A 20,769-nucleotide genomic window follows, 5' to 3' on the forward strand; every position below is an offset into this window, starting at 1 on the left:
GAGCCAGGAGAGGGAAGCGTGGTCAGTGTGCAGGAGGAACTTTCCCCCATAGAGGTAGTATTTACTCTCTGGTCGGCTGAGAGAGCAGCTGTAGTAGGAGACAACGTGCTCACCGTGCTCCCCCTCCTGAGACAGTACCGCATCAAGACCTACATTGCTGGCATCTTGATGGCGTCTTGGTGGACCCCCAAATGGTCGTTTTGGGGTCTGGATAGGCCAGCTTGGGGGCCTCGATGGGCGCTGCCCGGGCGTTACAAAGGCAGTTGCACAGTCTTCCCACTGACACACCTGGCCCCTTTCTTGGTAAGTCGATGCTGAGGCCGGCGATGGTGGCAAAGACCTTGACAAACTGTCAGTAGTATGAGGCCAGGCCCAGGAAGCTTCTCAGTTCAGCAATGTTCTGGGGGCCGGGCCAGTCCCTTACCGCAGCGACTTTGAAGGGTCCGTGGCCAACCCCTCACCACTGACTACGCGGCCCAGGAAGGCGATCTCCCGCCGAATAGGTGACCATTACTGGGGTGGAGGCATAGGCCGGCCTGGCAGAAGTGCAAAAGATGTCCCTCAGATTACCTAGGGTGTCCTCGAACTCGACAGCGTCTACAAGTAAGTCGTTGAGGTAGACAACACAGCTGCCTCGAGGGATTCGAGGACTCTTTCCATGAAGCGTTCAAAGGTAGCCTTGACGTTACACAGGCCGAAAGACATGACCTTGAACTGCCAAACCCTCTGGCCGATGGAGAAGGCAGTTTTGGGACGGGCCTCCGTGTCAGCTCCACCTGCCAGTAGCCACTGCGGAGGACAAGGAGGCTGAACCAATTGGACCCCGTCATGTGATCAAGGGCATTTTCGATGCAGGGCAGCGGCTAGGAGTCTTTGAGGGTGACATTGTTGAGGCTACGATAGTCTACGCAGAAAGCCATGTTCCGTCCTTTTTTCCAGACTAGCTATGGCTGCCCACTGACTACTGGATGGTTCGATGAGGCCCGCCACCGCCATCTCCCGGATCTTCTGCTCAGCGAGATGCAGACGACGGTCGCGGAGGCGGATGGGCCGAGCATTGCCGATGTCGATGTCGTGTTACACCAATTTGGTGCGTGTGCAGTCCTCATCCTTGGTAGCAAAGATGTCAGGGAACGCCTCCATCAGTTCTTGCAGCTGGCACCTATGGTCAGCCTCCAGACCCTCCCAGCTCCTGGGAGGGTCTGGAGGTCATCAACGGCATGCCGGGTCGTAGCTGACGGTGGTGACGTGGAGGATCCCTCAACTTCTGATGGCGATGTGGAGGTCCCCCGGCCTGCAGGCATTGACCTGGAGGACCCGGGCTGCTGGAGGAGGTGTGGAGGACCCCCGGGTTGTCGACATGGCGGACCCCCGGGCTGCTGGTGGGGAAGTGGAGGACCCCCGGGCTGCTGGTGGGGATGTGGAGGACCCCGGGGCTGCTGGTGGGGATGTGGAGGACCCCCGGGCTGCTGGTGGGGATGTGGAGGACCCCCGGGCTGCTGGTGGGGAAGTGGAGGACCCCCGGGCTGCTGGTGGGGGAGTGGAGGACCCCCGGGCTGCTGGTGGGGATGTGGGAATCTATTGTTCCTCACTGCTGGTGTGAGTGAGTGGGTGAGTGTCACTGCCCCTGTGCCCAGGTCCAAAGCTTGGACCTGGGTGATAGCATTAAGTTGAGCAACTAGCCAAACCTGAATGAGGTAGGTCTCAATGGGCTCCTCTCCACCAAATCGGGGCAATTTAAAAGTACTCCGTCAGGCCCCATCTGCTGGTCGTGTTAGCGGGAAGGCACTCTGACACTCTGTTTGGTCTGGTAATTTTCTTTCCCCGTGGCCTTCCTTGCCCCGCGGTTCGAGACTTGTAGGCGCTCCAGAAATTCCTCCATCTCCCCTGATTGTATTCTCTGCATCACGCTTCTTACACCAATTTAGCAAGCGACAAGGTGACATGCAGAATGACTCAAAAGAGAGTTTGGGAATCTTATTTCCCCTTCTTCTCCCACCTATCCAAACCTTCTCGCAGGAAAAAGCTGAAACTCCCCTTTCGGTTGCGACCATTCCCCAGGACGCTACACTATTTAGGGTGCGCTTTTTTTAAATATTGAAAATGCACATCCGGAGCAACATTTTACATTACATTACATACACGTTTCGGTACAACAGTGTTTATATGGGGGCCACCCACAAATACTTTGGATTGGTTCTGCAATGAATGTTTTTTTTATAAACTCTCTAAACATTTCCCCCCAGTTTTAGCGAGATTCTCAACATCCTTTAGTGGAGCATTTAAAGACTCTCGCGTGTTGACGTGACATCTTATCCTACTGTTTAATGTCTTCCTATGACGGCTTGATAGTACTATGTTAATCGGTCATGTTAATTGAATGATTTTTAAATTGGCTTTAAAAGGGAAATGCACTGCTGCGGAGCCGGGAGGATATTTCAAGAAGGCCAAGAGAAGAGACATAAACATCACTCATACGCAATGGGAAATAAATATAATCCATACATGGCAACGTTTATCTATTGGTCTTAAAGTGCTGTTAGTTGGTATACTTTTTTATGTAATAATAGCATGGATAGGCTATCCAGTATGGCCATAACTAAACTGACTCATGCGCAGGATATTGTATTATCTATTGTTTTCGGCAACAGAACGCAGGCGCTTTACGCAGCACGATCTTCCGAGAGAGTGGAACAAATGCGCATGGAGCCAGCGCGTGGTGAGAACCATTACCCCCCACCTACGCATCGCTGATTGGCGTTACGCAGGTAGCCGGTTATCATTTTATAAACCAAAGGGTGGACCTCTCCCTCAGTCCTCTCCTGATCTCACTGCAGGATCTACTGCTCACAACTCCACGCCTGGACCCTTTGCCACCCAGTTGTCAGCTCAACAGAACGCAGGTAGGCATTGATTGGTTTGTAGAACCGGAGTTGGATTTTGAACTTAGGGTAGACGTATTGTTATGCTCATCTGGATAAATATACAATTAAAATAAATACAGAATGAGATGTTTTTCATATTTTAACGAAATCGTATGAACGTGCCATGCGCTATTACGCATGGAGCGCAATGCGCGCAAAATGCCACAGGTTCAACGCATTAGATACTGATAAGAAACAGTGGCTTGAATTAATCTTGAAAAGTGTTTTACGTTAAATAAGGTAAATTAAGCTAATGTTTCTGTACAGGCAGAGCAAAGAAGATGCGAATAAGTTTGGTGCTGGTCACTCTGTTTCTTGTTATGAAACTCCGATCCACCCAATCCAGATGTGAGGAGCCTGGATCGCGTAGACCCCTCTCAGACGTAGGTGTCAAGACTTGCAGATTACAACTGTAGCTTGTCAATGTGTCATCAACAAAATGTGAAAATGTATCTCGTTTTCTTGTCGTCATTTCAACAGCCCAGTTTAGTGAACAGGCGGAACATTGCGAGGAGGTCCAGTGATTTGGATTATGACAGTTTTGTGGGACTGATGGGCAGGAGAAACACAGAGGGTGAGTCTGGAGCTTTTGCCTACACATATTAGGATAAAAAAAAAGGACATTCATTTAAATTAATATAATGACAAAAGCCTACTGAGATGTAGTTCAGTGTTTTATATATATATATATATATATATCATCAAAACCATTTAAACATAGATATAGTATATAATTGTGTACAAATATATCGATTATTTAACTATATCAACGGATTCTTTCTTTTGGATCATTACAGCGGCAAATGAATTACCGTCGGCAAATAAAAGTAAGGTTTACATTTTTTGCAATACATTCGTTTTTCTGGTCGAAGCCACTGAATTGATATGATATTGCAAATATTTCTGACAGGGGAGATGCACGACATCTTCGTTGGTCTTATGGGACGGAGAAACTCAGAGACAGGTGATCTTAATTAATAATGGTTTTACTGGTCAGGTGTTACAGATAAAGCATGACCTCTGTGTCCTGTTCAAACTGTTCTTCTATGTGAAGGTGTGTTTATCGCTCCCGCAGATGATGGTCCATGGAGGAAAACGGACCCGGAGAGAAGGGGAGTCTTCCTGAATAAGTGTAGACTCCGGTAGGCATAGTGTTGTCATTAAAGAATAAATGCCGTATTATAAAATGTCTTACTTCCTCTAGGCTAACGTTACAGAGATGTCTGCTCGTCTTGAACTAGAATTGTATCATCTGTTCCAAAGGCCTAAATTATAATCAAAATATGTTTAATTGGTGGTCATTGTTTCCAGGTTTCGGCGTGGATTTTGATCCTGCCTTTCAGAGTACATCTCATCTGGCTAAGATGACACCTCATTACCGAGCATACGAAATGCAAATGTCTCTGAACATGGCACGGGATATTTTACAATACAACCATCCGGATTGTTTATGGCTGCTGTTGTGTTACATGTTTGTAGCCTATATGAATGATCTGAACAACAAGCGTTGTTTAGAATTGAAACATGAATCGAATTAATTTATTTATCTTATTCCATGCAATTAAAATAAACCATTTTGTAAATAATGGAATATGATATTTTGTTTGATTATTGATAATGCAATCGTGTTGACTCACTTTACTAACACTACTGAAATTGCTGACAAAGCATTTATCTACAAAAATATCTTGGAAGGACTTAAGAGCAATTCATGATATATCATATGTATATACGCCAAAACATTATTACAACAAAGGTTGTTAGCTCGGGTCAGATGGAAGTCGTTGTGGTTATTAACGCGTCACATTTTCTTCTACCCCCATATGTTAAATAGATATAACCATATTCATTGATGAGCTTGCTTTCTTCATAAGAGGCTCACATTATGGAACACAAGCTAAATCCTTCCTGTGAAATTGTTCGCAATGTTTTCAACAGATAAGGTGTTATGACCTGGTAATAATTCTATCTAAAACCTTTTGTACTTAAGCATCAAACACAACACAAATAAATTGGGTGTGGGTAAAAGGTTTCTGACAATTATAAAAACTGTATATCCATAGGATATCCAAAAGGCATCAAGATAAATGTTTACATGATCGTTAAAATTGATGTCCATCAAGAGAGGAGTTAACGTATTTTTTGTTTAGGATAGTTAGAGTTGACACACACACACACACACACACACACACACACACACACACACACCCACACACACACACACACACACAACACACACACACACACACACACACACACACACACACACACACACACACACGAATGTCTCTATCCTGATATATCCAGGACATCACCGTCGAACCCTGTCTTCATGAGAACTGTCAGCGGCTGTTGGGAAACAAAAGAAGATAAAGTTTTGTTGACTGATAGTCTTGTTCACTATAGACCACAAACTGTTGATTCACACCTCATTGCATGGAATATCACAATTGCATTTAGCTAAATCAATTTCGGTCAAAAGTTCTTCAATGTCCATTTGCAGTCGATCAAAGTTCCTGGTGTGTCTTCATCCGCGCTGCGTCGCCAGGGGAGAAGTGATTCTGAAGTGCGTCTTTCGGCTTGTGTATTGTGCACCAGCAGCGCTAACTCAGTGATTCTGAACCGTCCCCACTCGGTCTGAGATTGCCTCTGTTTTACCAGGACTCCCGTCGCCGGTGAAGTCTGAAGTCGTGTGGCTCATTGACCTGCTGTTGTTCTTCTTTGCCTGATCCTTCTCCGTGCCATTCAGTCGGAGCGGGGGGGTCCCTGTTGGGGGAGGTGCTCCACGGACCAGGCCCCGGGGCCCAGGGGGCTGGTAGCGGGGTCTGTAGCCGTAGGCTCGCAGGTGGTAGGTGTAGAACTCCAGGGTGTACATCAGCTCTGCATCCACATAGTGGAACGATATAGCCAGGTCCGAGCAGCACCGCGGCCCCTGTGACACACACACACACACACACACACACACACACACACACACACACACACACACACACACACACACACACACACACACACACACACACACACACACACACACACACACACACACACACACACATTGGTAGATGAACCTAAAAGAAAATTGTCTTTGAGATTTATTATCTATTTAGTCTCCGAAAGTGGTTTGTTTACACCACACTTACTGCCATAACACACGGATGGTCACTCGCTTACAAGATCCATAATAGTCCTGTCTCATTCAGGTGCAAATCACAGCTAATTAGCTGCATAAACACTTACAAATTGCCAACATTTTCTTTTGTTGTAAAGAAATTGCCACAACGGCAATTTACCACTTAGTCGTCAATCTAATTGATATCTCCATTCACTCATTCTATCTGAAGGCCATGCTGGGGCTGTACAAAAGGTAACAGATAATAACACATTCATTAAAATGATTGATTTCCCCCTGTGATGTGTCTCTGATTGCAAAATTGGCATTCTACATTAACATAAAGGCAAACTAGTACAGCAGTACATATATTTTTGATTATGCTTGAAAACCAGGGGCGGTTCCTTAGAGGAGGCAACGGAGGCAACGCCTCCTCGTGATTTTCCCCCAAAAAAATGATGAAATTGTTATTAAAAAAAAAAGAAATTGAAAATTATTTAGGTGCAATTCGTGTTTACTACTGAATAATTACACAAAAATGTTGTAGGCAGGAGGCCTACAGGCTGACCGACGTTACTCTGAGTATGTTACATCCGGGGCTGGCCACTGAAGGGAGACAAAGAAGGCCAAAACTCACTTTTTCCGCCTTTGAGAATAAAAAATAACCAATCATAATTCAGTTTCACTGTTGCGAGGTAAATCATCCATACCATGTTAAACATAGGAAGGGTGGCCAGCCGCATCTACTCCTTTCAACTAATCATAAATCAGCAAAAAAATGTATTAACGTTCTAAGCAAATGAGCTGAATGAGATGAATGAACTTTACTTTGAAGTTGAACTCTGTTTGCACGTTTGATTAAAAGTTTAGAAGCATTGCACTCTACCGAGACACTATTAAATGTCTGGTCTGTTTTAGTTATTATCCTCTCTAAAGCGCCTCCACACGACGGGTAACGCAAGTATGTGCATTGGTCAGTTAATACTATGACATAGGTCATAGTATTAACTGAAATAAATGGCTCAGGAAGGCAGAGGGCCTTTCTGAAATAGTTATCCACCTCTAGAAGCCCTTCTGTCTGTTGGCCCAACAGTAATGGGCCATATCAGATTATATTTTCCATTAAATTCTCAATAAACTAGTAACTCCATGAGTAAATAGATCAAACAAACACTCAATTAGTTAGTGAATCACCTAATAATTCATCAAAATACCTGGAAGACAAAGCAAGCAGGGTGAAATTTAATTAATTAATGCATTTTATGCGATTAGCCAATTGAGACGCACAAAAACATAATCAGAAAGCCTGTTGCAGCGTACCTCCACGATGGGGTAGTAGCAGTAGTTCCAGTACCAGAAGCTCTTGGAGAACTTGCCCGTCAGGTGGTGCTCAGGGACAAACGGGTGGAAGGTCTCCCGATGCAGCGTGTCCCTGGAGTCTCCGGCCAACACGCCCATCTTCTCCAGACACTGGCCCAGGGCCAGATCCTCCACCGGGGTGGTGTGTGTGCACACGCTGGTGCGGAAGCCCTCTACAAACCTCCTGAGGGCCTCTTTGCTCAGCACGTACCCCGCCCCGCCGCTCATGTAGCCCTGCTTGGCGTAGGGCCTGAAGCGCTTGCCGAAGTAGACGGGCTCCTCCGGCGTGTGATTGGCCAGGACCCAGCGCAGATTGTCCACCACCACAAACGTGTCGTCGTCCGCCTTGAGGAACCAGTCGGCCTGATGGGAGTGGTGCTCATGGACGTAGTGGAAGGCGCGGATGGTCTTCCGGTACAGCTGGTCGCGGCCCTCCTTGGTACCCAGGCCAACCGTGGGGAAGCGGGGGTCGGCCGCGGAGCTCATGAACACCACGGCGTTGCAGTGGCGCGCCCAGGTCTCCTTCACGTGGCGCGTCCTGGAGCGCAGGTTGTAAGGTCCTGTCATCACCCAGCAGAGGACGCGCACCTTCTGGAAGAGCATATCAGCTACAAGGTGGTCCTCGCCTGGTTGAACACAGCCATAACCAGGGTAAAGAATACTGTCAGTGTAGAAGTCAACAACAAATTATAGATCCCATATCATGCTTCTTTTATGGTTAATAGTTGCATTTGGGGGTACTACTAGAATAGGGTTACATGCCTGTATGTTAGAAATACCCCTTAATATTCTCACTGTTAATTTCAGCAAAACCAATTTCAGCGTCTTTCCAAATTTTAAGTCATTTTAAGGCCCCCCTCCCGAGTAGCCCAGTCTGCTGTGATTGGTCAGCACGCCCACATTGCGGGTAGCCGGCGACGCGACTTCTGCTCTTCAGCACCGCCCACTGCCCAGTCTGACATCAGACTGTTACGGAAGTAAAGTTTAGTGCAAACGAGCTGTTTTATTATTTATTATTATTTATTTAGGGGCTTTCTCGATGGGCGCTAATATTCCCCCTGGTTCGGACAAAGGTTTTTCTACATAGATAAATACATCCGTCATGTAACAGTCTCAAGCAAAGGTAAAAGTCGAAAAAGCAATATTACCCCTTGCATTTATTATTTCATTTTATTGTATGACGATGTTTCTACGTGAAGCAGTTTGAGTATGCCTCATGTATGAAAAGGGCTATATAAATAAAGATGTCCTGCCTTGCCTTGCCTCATCACCTTTTATTATTAGACTCAAGGTCCATTTTAAAAGACATACAATACAAAAAATAGACAACACACATATACAGCACGATGATGTCCTCGAGCGAGGAGGGCCAGTCGAGAGAAACCAACTCGTCCCTGACGTAATCAGCTAGTCCCAGAAGGACAGCGTCGACCTGGGCCGCCTGGTTCCACTCGCTCAGCCGAAATTGGATGCGGAAGTCGATGGCGTAGTCGACCACGGAGCGGGACCCCTGGCGGGGCCCGAGGAGGCATCTGAGGCGTCGGGACCCCGCAATGCCACCCCAAACACCTTGCGAAGCTCGGCGGCGAAGGTTTGGAAGGAGGAGCAGGGTGGCATGCGTCGTTCCCACTCGGCTGTTCCCCACAGCCGAGTGGGACCCGTCAGAGGATTTATGGTGACCCTGGCTTCCTCGGAGTCAAAGCTGTTGGACTGGAAAGCGAATAGGGTTGAACAGTTCGTGAGGAACAGATTACAGCCCTCCGCATCACCGGCGTAGCACTCGGGATCCCCGACCCGAGGCTACGAGACAGGACCATGCTGCGTCGGTGCCGGAAGAGGTGGATCCGGGTAGGCAGGCAGAGCGATGGTCTGAGCGAGGGCAGTGGTAAGCTGCTGGACCTGGGTGGCTAACGTGGCGAACCCTTGCTCTTGGTACGCCGCTGCTTGCCGAACATCAGCTGCGATGGAGGCTAGGGTCGCCTCATGGTGTTGGAGCTGAGCCTCGACTAGGCCAAGTCGTGCCAGCGGCTCAGGGGTGTGTGCTGGGTCCATGTCTGGCCAGATTGTACTGCAATGGATCGGAAGAGGACCAAAATGCAGCACACGTAGGCAGGCCGATAGATGGTAATGTATTTTATTTACTGATAGGAGCAGACAGAAGACAGGCAGGGCGCAGGTAGGATCCGTTGTCGGGGGCGGAAGGCAGGACCGATCACCGGGACAGAGACAGAGCAGGCAATTCTGAGAGTGGCAGGCAGTTTGGTGAAGAGAAGGAGGGGCAGGTGGAAAAACAGTGGGAGCTAAGGTGATGAGGTGACTGAGAGGGGTGAATGAGATGACTGAGAGGGGAGATTATGACAGCAAGTAGAGTTGCCACTTTCTGGCTTAAGGTGCTCTGCAATGATCTGATCTGAGCCACTTGCTTTATTTACAAATTATTGTGCAATAGCTTCAAATACCTCATTGGTTGTGAATCCTACTGCATCACTGTTGGCAATATTACCCACTTTATATGGGTCGCTTTTTACACAAATAAATAAGGAGTAATTCTGCTCCGACAATTCAGTGATTTTATCAGCTCCAGATACTCTCCCTATTGTACTAGGCATCAATGTATTGCTCCTGTTTAGAGTTCTCACTTCCTTCCAAAATTCAATTACATTCTCGTTTAGCAGATTTTCAGCAATAGAGCCTGCTCTCGTAACAAACTGCATATTTATACATCAAAAGAGTAGGCTTTTTATAATCCAGGACACGCCCCTGTCTTGGTCGGCCTTTCTGAACCCAAGCTTGAAATGCCTCCTTAGCTTCTGCATGATGAGCAGCAACATGCTTTCTCCAGCCTGGCTTGGCGTTAGAATTTGCCCTTTTAGAATAATTATGATATGACCTGCTGGCCTCATACAGAGCTCCAACATCCAACAACCATATCATTGTACAAAGCACACAGATCACTCAGTCACCTACAACAGAAACACTACTAGACTGATTGTCATGAATAAATGAGCTTATAAATGCAAGACTGTTCAAGTATACATCCTCATTTGCCTCATTGACATGAAATGGTTTCTTTGCATACATCATCGAGAGTTTCATATACTTTAAATCACCCATAATGATAACGAATGGTGTAGGTCAACTTGTATATAGGGACAGAGCTTAGTTTATGTGGGCGGAGGTTGGCAGGGGGAAATGCTGGCGGTTTAGTTTGCCTTTTATGGTTTAAGTGGTATCCAATAAACCCTGCCGTTTGTGGGCTTATTACTCAGACATTGTTCCTTGTTTTGCATACACTCCACCCCTATACCAGCTGCTTGCTGCCACCCCACTGCTAGGGCCTACGATCATGGGATTAAGCCAGCCCAGACATGGCCACAAGTAACCACACACACAAACTCATGTATCTGACATTTACAGTTTTACATGCGACCAATAAGGTCAGATACTACGACCTAGTGTGATAAGTTTCTTGAATGGTGCTGTTGCACCCATTTATAACAAAAACACCAGGCTAGCTTCTGTTTGGGTCGGGAAAAAATTGATCTTGGTCATTTCAAATAAATATGATTGTCATAGAAAGTATGTATTTTATAAAGTATCAAGGTCATGTAGATAATGTGATTGACAATGCCAAGGAGGAGCAGCGACAAAGTCATTACAAAGACTCTCTGTTTTGGCACCGCAGTGCTGGAACGAGCTCCCTGCCGATGTAAGGACTGCAGATTTCCTCACCAGCTTCCGCAAAAGACTCAAGACTCTGTTCAGAGTTCACCTGGACTCTGCATAGCCACCCTGTCCCCCCCTCCTATTTGCTGTGATGTTGTACATTCTGGCACTTAAAGTAAGCACTTATTGTACAACGTATTTAGTTATGTTACTTAGTTATGTAGCATCTTATCCCAGCTATCTTTGTTGTATACGGGGAATGGCTTAGCCTACTGATTGTTCATGCTCTGCACTTGGTTCTATGAACATCCTTATTGTACCGACAGCGATATATTGTTTCACTTTCTTATGACAAATGTACTTTGTAAGTCGCTTTCGATAAAAGAATCTGCTAAATGCCCTAAATGTAAGTGTCGACCAAGGGCAAAATCCCTGTCGGTTCAAAATTGTTGAGGTATTTTGTACGAAAGTAATTCCCAAAGAAAAGAATGTGTGTCTGAAGCTCTACCCCATAGCTTCTGGTTAGAGGTGTGGCCTTACATTCTCATGATTTTCACATTGTGGATTGAGAGAAGAATGCTTGAGTCACCTGCGTGGTGAGGGTGGAGCAAGTTGATCAGAGCGTCTCCATCCTTCTTCCAGTGTGTCATATCATCATCAACTGGCGTCACACCTACGCCTGCTTCTGAAGCTGAAGCAGCCGCTTCCTGCGCCTCCGACAGCACGGGGTAGCTCCTCTCAAACCACACCTGGCGCAGAACGAGGTACATACTGCAACACCCCACCAGGATCCCCGTGCAAAAGGCACCTGGGGAACCGAGGCCCTTCATGGTGGAGTCTCCTTGAGATGCCTCTCACAAGGCCAAGAGGTAGATGGTCATGTCCCCACAGGGTCGGTGCAACGCCCCTATTTAGAGAAGAAAAGAAGCATGTATCATAACGGACTTGTCAATGGGAAAGTAGCATTTTCAACTAGGCAAATTGTAGATTTAAAAATAGGTCTTGAAGGATGTTAGGGCTAGTCAAACAAACATGGCTGGTCAAACTCCACGAGAACCTATTTTATTTTAACACATTGAAAAGGTACACCAATGGCATTCAGACATCAGCAAAGGTTAATGGTCATTGATTCAGAAAAACTCTCTTAAAAGAGGCGTTTATGTCCCACAAACATTTGAGCCTTCAATACACGACCAGTAACATGCAGGAGGACAACGTTTTTGAGGTATGTCTAAAACGAAGCATTCTTACTACTATTATCGATGCCGATACGTATATGCTTAGCAGTGCATGAGTTAATGAATGAAGCTTCCAACAGGTGCACACACGGTAATGTCCAAAAGGGTTTCATGATTGGTGCTTGTTGTTTGTACAGCAATCTTCACATTACGCCCACAAGCTCTCAGACTCTGTCTAATATTACTGTTGTTTGTTCGTATAATGTCCGATTGATATTAGAAATATATGACATTACTCTTAGCCTATTAGAACCAAATCGCTTTGTAATCACATGAACAACACAATCCGCTTTATGTTTTGAGACACAGGTAGTTCATACAAATTAAGCGATACAGTTGTATGAAGCGTTATCGTTGATTGTTAATGTACCTTGGTTTGAGGAATATTCATCATTATGATAACCACAGGGCTCCTTATCGCTGCTTTGATGTCAAGGCAATCACCATATAGGCTTTTCAGATCCAGTCATTTGTACTGTTCACTCGGATGTATTCATCATCACATTAACAATATTTGGAAGGACTAGAAAAATTGCAAAATATAACCCATTAAAGAGACCTTATGAGGATAAACCCGATGACATTAAGACGCTCCGCTGAGTCCGCTCCATGGTGACGTCACACGCTGAGCTCTAGGGCTCCTATTGGTCGGCTATAGTGACGTAGGGTAACGGTCTGTCACTGATCCATGCGTCGTTTCTGCGTTGTTTTTTTACGTTCATATTGCAGCTGCAGTTCGGTGCACGTCTGATGCAGGAGTTTAAGTGAATGCTTTGTTGTTGTATTTCCATTTGGTTCGGTTAACATTCATCCTGAACGTTGTTGGGAGGAATTTGTAAGGCGTAACCGAATCAGTGGATCAACAATTTTGTGTTTTGTTTTTTTGCTTTGGTGTTCCTACTAATAAAAAACAACCCGATATCCATGAATCATTGGATATCGGGGGGGTGGGGGGTTTAAACCAGGCTTAAGAAGAGCCTGGGCCCCGTTTCCCGAAAGCAATCTTAACCTAAGTGGATCGCAGAGGGGTCCTAAGAGCATCGTACAGTTTTCACACCGTTTCCCGGAAAGCACCTCTTTGGACGAAGCGCCCTTAAAAACGCTTCCCGAGGTCACGAGTAGCCTTAGACATTGCCCAGGTACTCGTAGGGACGCTAAGAGCCTCGTTAGCCTACTATAGCCTCAGTGGCGTAGCAGCGACATTCCTAGTATTGGATGCGTTTTTATTTATACACATTGGTAATTGGTGTATCCGACGTGCGTCTTGAGCCTAAGTGGCCATTATGGTTCTCCAGTTTGAGAGAGACAAGTCCAGGAAATGTTTTGAGCATGCAAGGCACTAAAATGGTGTGAGAGAAAGCGTGGGGGGGGGGGGGGGGGGGGGGAGGGGGTGGGGGGGGGGGGGGGGGGTGATTTTTGCAGACATAACATATGCTACTCATAAAAACGTAGCATAAAATGACTGTTAAAATTAAATAAATATAAGGTAAAGATTTTTTTTTAATAAAAACAAGCCGAAGAGCGGCAAAAGGCTGGTATAGTGTTGGGGATGTGTCATCACGTTTGACGGGAATGTTTAATTGACATAGGGAGGGTTGAGGGAGGGGGTTAACCAAAAAGATCTCAATCGCCTCTCGAACTTGCATGAAAACCTCCGCGTAGTTATGAGGGAGGCCGTCCTCACATCCGATCTTATTCCTCGTCGTCATCGCCCAATGTCCTCCCGGTCAACCAAAGCTACCCCAGCCTTAGCTGCAATGTTGTGCAACATAGCTGTCACACATATCACAGCGCATGACTTGGCCGGCGAAAACTGGAGCCCTCCGCTGGACTTGTGAATGCATCTAAAGCGCAACTTCCACCTCCCGATCGTGCGCACAGGATTAGGACTGATATATATGTCGGCCTAGGCTTAATCAATTGTGTTTTAATATCTTTAGCATTCATATTATTTGCAATCTATTCTTTTCGTAGGCTACTCTGCGGTTGGCCTGATGGGAGGATATTTTAACCCTTTTTAACCCCATTGTTCCTCCGACATTCCTGCGTCTCCCCCTGCGTCATAGCCCGTTTCAGCACCATGTCAGTGGACAGGTACAATCCTACGATCGTCGTGAGTGCAGCGAATGCGCGTTCACGTTAAGAGGAGTTTCGGGAAACTATCGAAATTATCGATGGTTCGAAAGATCCATCGAGAGAATGATCTTACGAGCGAAGATCCATCGATATCGGGAAACGGGGCCCTGGACCAAAAAGAGAACCCAATACAGTTATCATCGTATATGATATATCCCCTTAAAATATACTATCATCCAGCTTTCTTTCTTTCTTTCTTATTCTCTACAAACTCTGGGACCTATCTCCTTCCTCAAGACTCCCCCCCCTTTTCACCTAGAGACTCTTCGAATCGCGCGCATCTTTTGAGATTTTTTAAATATTTTATACTTTTTAAGATATTCTACTTTTACATTTTTATTATTTTTTAACATGGGGGTCAATGGTACTTCAACTGTTTAAGACGTAGCCTAACGTGACTAAATCAATTTCAACCGTTTATCTTTGTTCAAACCATTTAACAAATGTACACACTTATTGTGTCTTCAATAATATCTAAACGGAATTTCGATACCATTTAAACTCAGTGGCGTGGCGTGGGGATTTTTTTTGAGGAAGCCAAGTGAGGCCAAACCTTTAGAGCTTGGATGTATTTAATGCAACTACAAGAGCTATTTGAGCGCCTGGTCATTTACCAGGACTTACACACGCCTGTAATCTGACCGACACGGCACGCTCTCTCTCTCTCTCACACACACACACACACACACACACACACACACACACACACACACACACACACACACACACACACACAACACACCACACACACACACACACACCACACACACACACACACACCACACACACACACTACACACACACACACACACACACACCAGGGATGGAAATTAACACCCGCCACACGCCATTTGCGGGTGGATTTGTATGGTGGCGGGTGAATTGTGTCACTTCACCCGCCACTGTGGCGGGTAATACTTTCCAGTCAGGTCCGATCAAATTTGCATATCTAATACATTCGTTATACGGCGCTGCACAGTTCCACAACCATTACTGTCAACATCCGGGCCCCTTCTTCCTCTACGCCTCTTTTGCTGAACTGCGACTGTCAATATCCGGGATAATATCAGGTAACAGGGCTCTCAAGTCTCACGCGTTCGGCGTGAGACACACGCAATTCAACCCATGCACACGCTCACACGCCACACGGTATGGTAACCAGACGTCCTCTTTTGCCCGGACAAGCCCTCTTTTTGACACACTTTTAAAAAATGTGTGTCGGAATTTCAAAATCGTCCGGGATTTTATTAAAGCCTCATATATGTTCACATTGAATTTGAGTTGCGTTTCTCTGGGTCGTTCACAAACTAGTTAGGCTACGCCCTCCCCTACTCAGTTCTGTTCGCTTCGCATTGGTGGAAGTGAGTAGGGGGAGTGGTTAAGTAGAGCCTTCAGATTGGACGGTTTGACCTACTCAGTTACCGTCGTGTTTTGTATTTATTATTTTACCATTATTGTTTTATAGGGACAAACATTAACAAATTTCTCCTACAGGGGATTGATAAAGTTCTATCTATTGAACAGAAAGAAACACTTGGTCATACTTTACACACTTTACCACAGCATTGGCCTACTGAATGCCACAGATATATTTTCAGCATTGGACTGAATGCCACACATATTTTCTTCTGAATATTAGTGTTAAGGGCATATAATGCTTACTATCATACGTTAGTTACCATGTCTGTGTGGACACATTTGTATACAGTCACATGTAAATACAAAAAAACAAATGTTCCTATTGACTTATGATGGTGTAGCCATGCATGTTGTTTTATTATTAATGTCAATTCGTTTTTTAATGAAAATACTTTGCATAGATGAATTATCCCCAAACTTGTCATCGTAACACCAACTGATGTGTATGAAAAACACTTTTCTTATCTATTGTTACTATTATATTGTTTAAAATGTACGCATATATTAAAAAATATATAGCGTATAAAAAGTGGCTGGTAAAAAAGATGAGTGGCTGGTAGATTTTTAAATCTACCTGCCACAGTGGCTGGTGGGCAAAAAAGTTAATTTCCATCTCTGACACACACACACCCAAACGCACACACAGTCCTCCTAAACATCTCATTAAATTACACATTTTATTATAAATGCAACCCCTCCCCGACCGAAATGCACAAGCCGCTAATGTCATCAATCCTGACACCTCCAAACAGTGCCAGTTTCACAGCGCAGTCTATTGCCGCTTTTCCACTGCATGGTACTAGCTCGACACGACTCGACTCGACTCGACTCAGCTCGCATTTTTTGCGTTTCCACCGCGAAAACATGGTATCTGGTACCTGAAGTGGCTGCTTTTTCTAGTACCGCCTCGCTCTAGGTTCCAAGCGGCTGAGCCGATGCTAAAAGGTGACGTCGGCAGACGGCCGGCCACTGATTGGCCAGAGAGTGTGACGAAGTCACGAGAGCGACATGGCAACCATGCTGGTAACAGCCATAGCAGCGCCGCAGCCAACATATTCCACTTCTCCAACATGCCAGCTAATAATAGTAATGTTATCGATGTCCTCCATTGTTGTAATGTGGGTTCTGTCCATGTGTGGGTTGCGTAGGTGTTGTTTGCGTCGCATACAAAAATACATCACGGCCCTTTCGCGCAGCCGACCCCCCCCACGTCCAGGAGGTATTATTTGCGGTGGAAAACGACCCGTGCTGCTACCGTGTCGAGTCGTGTCGAGTCGTGTCGAGTCGAGTCGAGTCGAGTCGAGCTACATGTGCGGTGGAAAAGCGGCATATGTGGCTTTTTGATTTACCGGGCCTCTCGTCTCGATTGCCCGGGACAAGTTGGCAAGGTCCACGAATCCTGTAGTAACCCAGGGATTGTTAAGGGAGCACGAATCCTTGTCCAAAAGAAGACACTGCCAGCAAAATAGTCGCTGAAGTTTGCTGCTGCCAGCTAGCCACTCCGTTCGTGTATAGTTTTCTTCATTGAACGTCCGAAAGAAGCCTTGCTTTCTCTCCCCGTGCAGTTTCAGCTTCGGTGTTGGCCTGCCATCGGATTTTATTTTGATTCGCTGCTGTTGTGGTAGTTTGGTAAAATTATTTTTAAATAAATATCTAAATCTCCACCTCCATAACTGCACTTGCTAAGTAGGCTACTCAAAATGAGAACATTCAAACATGCTAATTTCGCACTATTGTTTGTTATTGTTTTTTCGGTGACGTTGATAATGATGCTTTGATTTGATTGGTGTGAAGCCAAGGGCCGAGTGGCTTCCCTTGGCAACCTCCTGACACCCTCCCGACCAATCAGAGGAGGGCAGTGTCATGACAGTAGCCTCACCTGATTGGTCAATTCTTTCTTTTTTTTCCACCAAGGGATGCCAGCTCGGGCTGGCTTCCTCGCAGTGTTCAGTGTCGTTTTTCGCCGCGTCTTCAGTTTATAACAGGGGCGCAGTATCGCGCATTGTGAAATGGTCAATGAGAGGAGAAAATGGGGAAGAAATGACAGCAACACAGCACAAAATAATTAACGAAACTGTTAATATAAATGTTTTTATTGGATGACAACTACAGCCTAAAATAACAGGGAAGCCTGGCTTCCCTTGGCCTCCGGGAGAAAACGCCACTGTTTAAACTTCAGAATCACAGTTTTAGATTCAAACCGTCATATTCTACAGTTGGTCCTATCGAACTTACTCCGCCAAGCCCCTTTTTTAAAAGTTATTGGGTCTGTTCGAAACCACCTACTTGCTTCCTACTCTTACTAACTATGACGTCAAATTGAGTAAGTAGAACGTAGTAAGCGAGTTTTAGGTAAGCGAGTAGTATCCGAATGTCTTCTACTTCCGGAAAGATTTTGTGTAAGCATCGCTAGCTTACTAGACGTACTCAAACGCCCCAGAATGCACTGCGTCTATTCAAAAGAACAATGGAAGCAATGGCGCTAAACGGGGAGCCGCAGCAGCAGAGCCCACAGATATATATTCTGTATTAACTGGCAATCTAGCATTAGGACAAAGAAGAGGAAACGCGGGAAAATCAGACAATAGACAAGGAAAATATAAAATAATTAATCATAATTAATAAATGTTTTTTTTAATAATTGTTTAATAATTGTTTTTAACATATCACCGCAAATCCTTAGGTTGAAGATGTACTGTGACGTTAAATGTGACGTTTATGTATTTATTTATAATATTTATTAATGGCGCCCGGCCGGTAGGTTATTGACACGTCATTTGACACGTTATTTGATTCACGTCATCTGAGGTGGTTAAGTAAGAACGGTCTTCCGAACGTCGATTACTCAAATGGATTACTCAATCATTTATTTAAGGATTCGAGTAGTAAGCCAAGTATTGAGTAGGTAGTAAGTAGTAATTATTAAGTCATTTTGAACAGACCCGTAGTGTCCGAATTCTCGTTTGTTCGTTCCCTAAATAGTGCACTATATCATGAACACTATATAGGGAATAGTGAGTGAGTGGATAAGGAACGATTTCGAACACAGCTAGAGAATGTCGAATATGAGGAGAATGGGCACTCGCTGGTTAGTTCCGGTTTTCTCGAATGGTTGCAGTAATAATCTCTGTCCACGCGGGGCGCTCGTAGGCGAGTCCAGAATGATGGGAGCCTATGGGTTTTATCCTCAAAATCCACTTTTCTCACGATGTAATTTTTTGTCAAGTAATTGAAAGTTGATTTCAAAAGGTGGGGCTAAAATAATAACTCAGCTGAATATTGCATTTTTTAAGGTCACGTATCTGTTCTAATAAGGTGTTCAAAAAATGCGATGACGTCACACTGTCAGAGGTACTGCTTTACGGCAGTTTCTGAGGCCCCGTTCACACGAAGCCGATTTCATGGCGAAACCGCAAAGGCCTTGTACGGTTCGGCCTTCCGTCCACACGAAGCCGGGGAATCCGCTGACCGAAACCGCAAACTTCTGAAACCACCCTCGGAGGTGGTTTCAAATCTACCCGGTTTCGTTTTGGATTCGTGTGTACGCCTGAAACCGACTGAAACCGCAAACCATGACGTCATCGCCCCACCCCTCGACCTCCTAGCCAATGGCTCGCGGAGTCTCAGAAATCACATGCGAGCATGCGCATAAGGGCAGCCTTTATGCGCATGCTCGCCTCTTCTTCTTATTTCATTTCTTCTGGACCAGAAGCAGCGCCCCTTATGGGCCTGGAATGTGTACTACAGCGTTTCTACAGATCTACCCGGTTTCGGTTGGCTTCGTCTTTACGGAGATACTTCGAAACCGGATAGATCGAAACCGTAACGGTTTCGCCCGTTTCGGCTTCGTGTGAACGGGGCCTGAATCACTTCGGCACTTCCTTTTTCCCCGCAACGTGGAGGTAAGGCTTTTTTTTGCTTAATGCACTAGTTAGAGTTTTAGTGAGTTAATGTCAAAACAAGAAATGGGCGAATGTTTCACATATGTATGTTACTTACAGAGTGTTTTTTTTCTATCTAGTACTAGCTGATATCAGCTGGCTGGATGCTGGCTGTTGGCTGATTATTGGCTATGTAGCCTAGCCAATTTATGGTGGCTATTGAAAAGTAAAAGAATGGTATATGTATTAACATCATTTGATTTACGGATTAATTAATATATCAATATAATGATGTTATCGTACTTTCGGTATTATATGTAACCCATTTTCTGAAGCCAGGCGTGATACTTAGTAATACATTTTGATGACCCTGGTGTGTGCTACATAGCAGCCCAGGTGTGAAATAAAATGCATATTTTTTTCATTTAAACTTAATATAAAGTTATTTCGAGCCATTTTGTAAAATTAGGAGTATTAAGGGGTTAGCTGAGCCAGCTAAATCTCACCACCTAAATACAGTAGGCTAGTGTTGCCTCTTGCTGCACCAGTAGTAGTAGCTGCTAGCCTATAGGTCGAACTACTGGTTGTTCTTCTCGAGGGCAAATTTGCGCGATACACGCCACAAAATGAAGCTGTTGTATGTCTCCACCTGTCGTCTTCTCCCATGCGAATTATCCTGTAGAAAAGAAATAATGATGGCTGAAAAGAAGACGGAGCGCACGATCATTAAGTTATTGATTTTTCTCTGGTCAAAGCGTATACCTACTTGACTCTAGCGTATACCTACTTGAAATGCAGGGGCACATTAATTGAAGTTTGATTTTCTTTTGTAGAACAATGTAGAGCAATATTAAAGGACACATTAATAAACAACAATCGTTGCATGTAGTAAAAGAACAACCTCAAATGATCACTAAAATCATTTACTAATTTTTAATTTTTTTAAATCATTTTATTATTATTATATTCTCCACAGGAATAATTTGAAGACCGCTCCATCTAGCTCCCTCCACAGCAACGATCCTCCAGCTCCA

At 45.1% G+C, this 20,769-nt stretch overlaps 2 protein-coding genes across 6 annotated transcripts; one reads left to right on the forward strand and one right to left on the reverse strand.

Moving 5' to 3' along the window:
- Positions 1 to 2,829: 2,829 nt before the first annotated feature.
- Positions 2,830 to 4,490, forward strand: tac3a (tachykinin precursor 3a). 2 transcript variants are annotated; one of them, XM_056586854.1, is made up of 7 exons: positions 2,830 to 2,903; positions 3,192 to 3,307; positions 3,405 to 3,498; positions 3,722 to 3,751; positions 3,835 to 3,888; positions 3,979 to 4,066; positions 4,236 to 4,490. In XM_056586854.1, exons 2-7 carry the CDS (start codon positions 3,206 to 3,208, stop codon positions 4,252 to 4,254), a joined length of 387 nt encoding a protein of 128 aa, XP_056442829.1. In that variant the 5' UTR covers positions 2,830 to 2,903; positions 3,192 to 3,205; the 3' UTR covers positions 4,255 to 4,490. The 2 variants fall into 2 exon arrangements, with proteins under 2 accessions (XP_056442829.1, XP_056442837.1); XM_056586862.1 differs by having other exon boundaries at positions 4,000 to 4,066.
- c1galt1la (core 1 synthase, glycoprotein-N-acetylgalactosamine 3-beta-galactosyltransferase 1, like a) lies at positions 3,707 to 12,985 on the reverse strand. Of its 4 annotated transcripts, XM_056586828.1 has the most exons (5): positions 12,670 to 12,985; positions 11,651 to 11,968; positions 7,357 to 8,021; positions 5,630 to 5,856; positions 5,163 to 5,273 (listed from the first exon to the last, which is right to left on the reverse strand). In XM_056586828.1, exons 2-5 carry the CDS (start codon positions 11,889 to 11,891, stop codon positions 5,267 to 5,269), a joined length of 1,140 nt encoding a protein of 379 aa, XP_056442803.1. In that variant the 5' UTR covers positions 11,892 to 11,968; positions 12,670 to 12,985; the 3' UTR covers positions 5,163 to 5,266. The 4 variants fall into 4 exon arrangements, with proteins under 4 accessions (XP_056442777.1, XP_056442803.1, XP_056442786.1 ...); XM_056586802.1 differs by having other exon boundaries at positions 3,707 to 5,856; XM_056586811.1 differs by having other exon boundaries at positions 5,163 to 5,856; positions 12,859 to 12,985.
- Positions 12,986 to 20,769: the final 7,784 nt, after the last annotated feature.

This window comes from Gadus chalcogrammus, chromosome 1 (genome assembly GCF_026213295.1).
Source record: "Gadus chalcogrammus isolate NIFS_2021 chromosome 1, NIFS_Gcha_1.0, whole genome shotgun sequence".
In the NCBI taxonomy this organism is placed as follows: Eukaryota; Metazoa; Chordata; class Actinopteri; order Gadiformes; family Gadidae; genus Gadus; species Gadus chalcogrammus.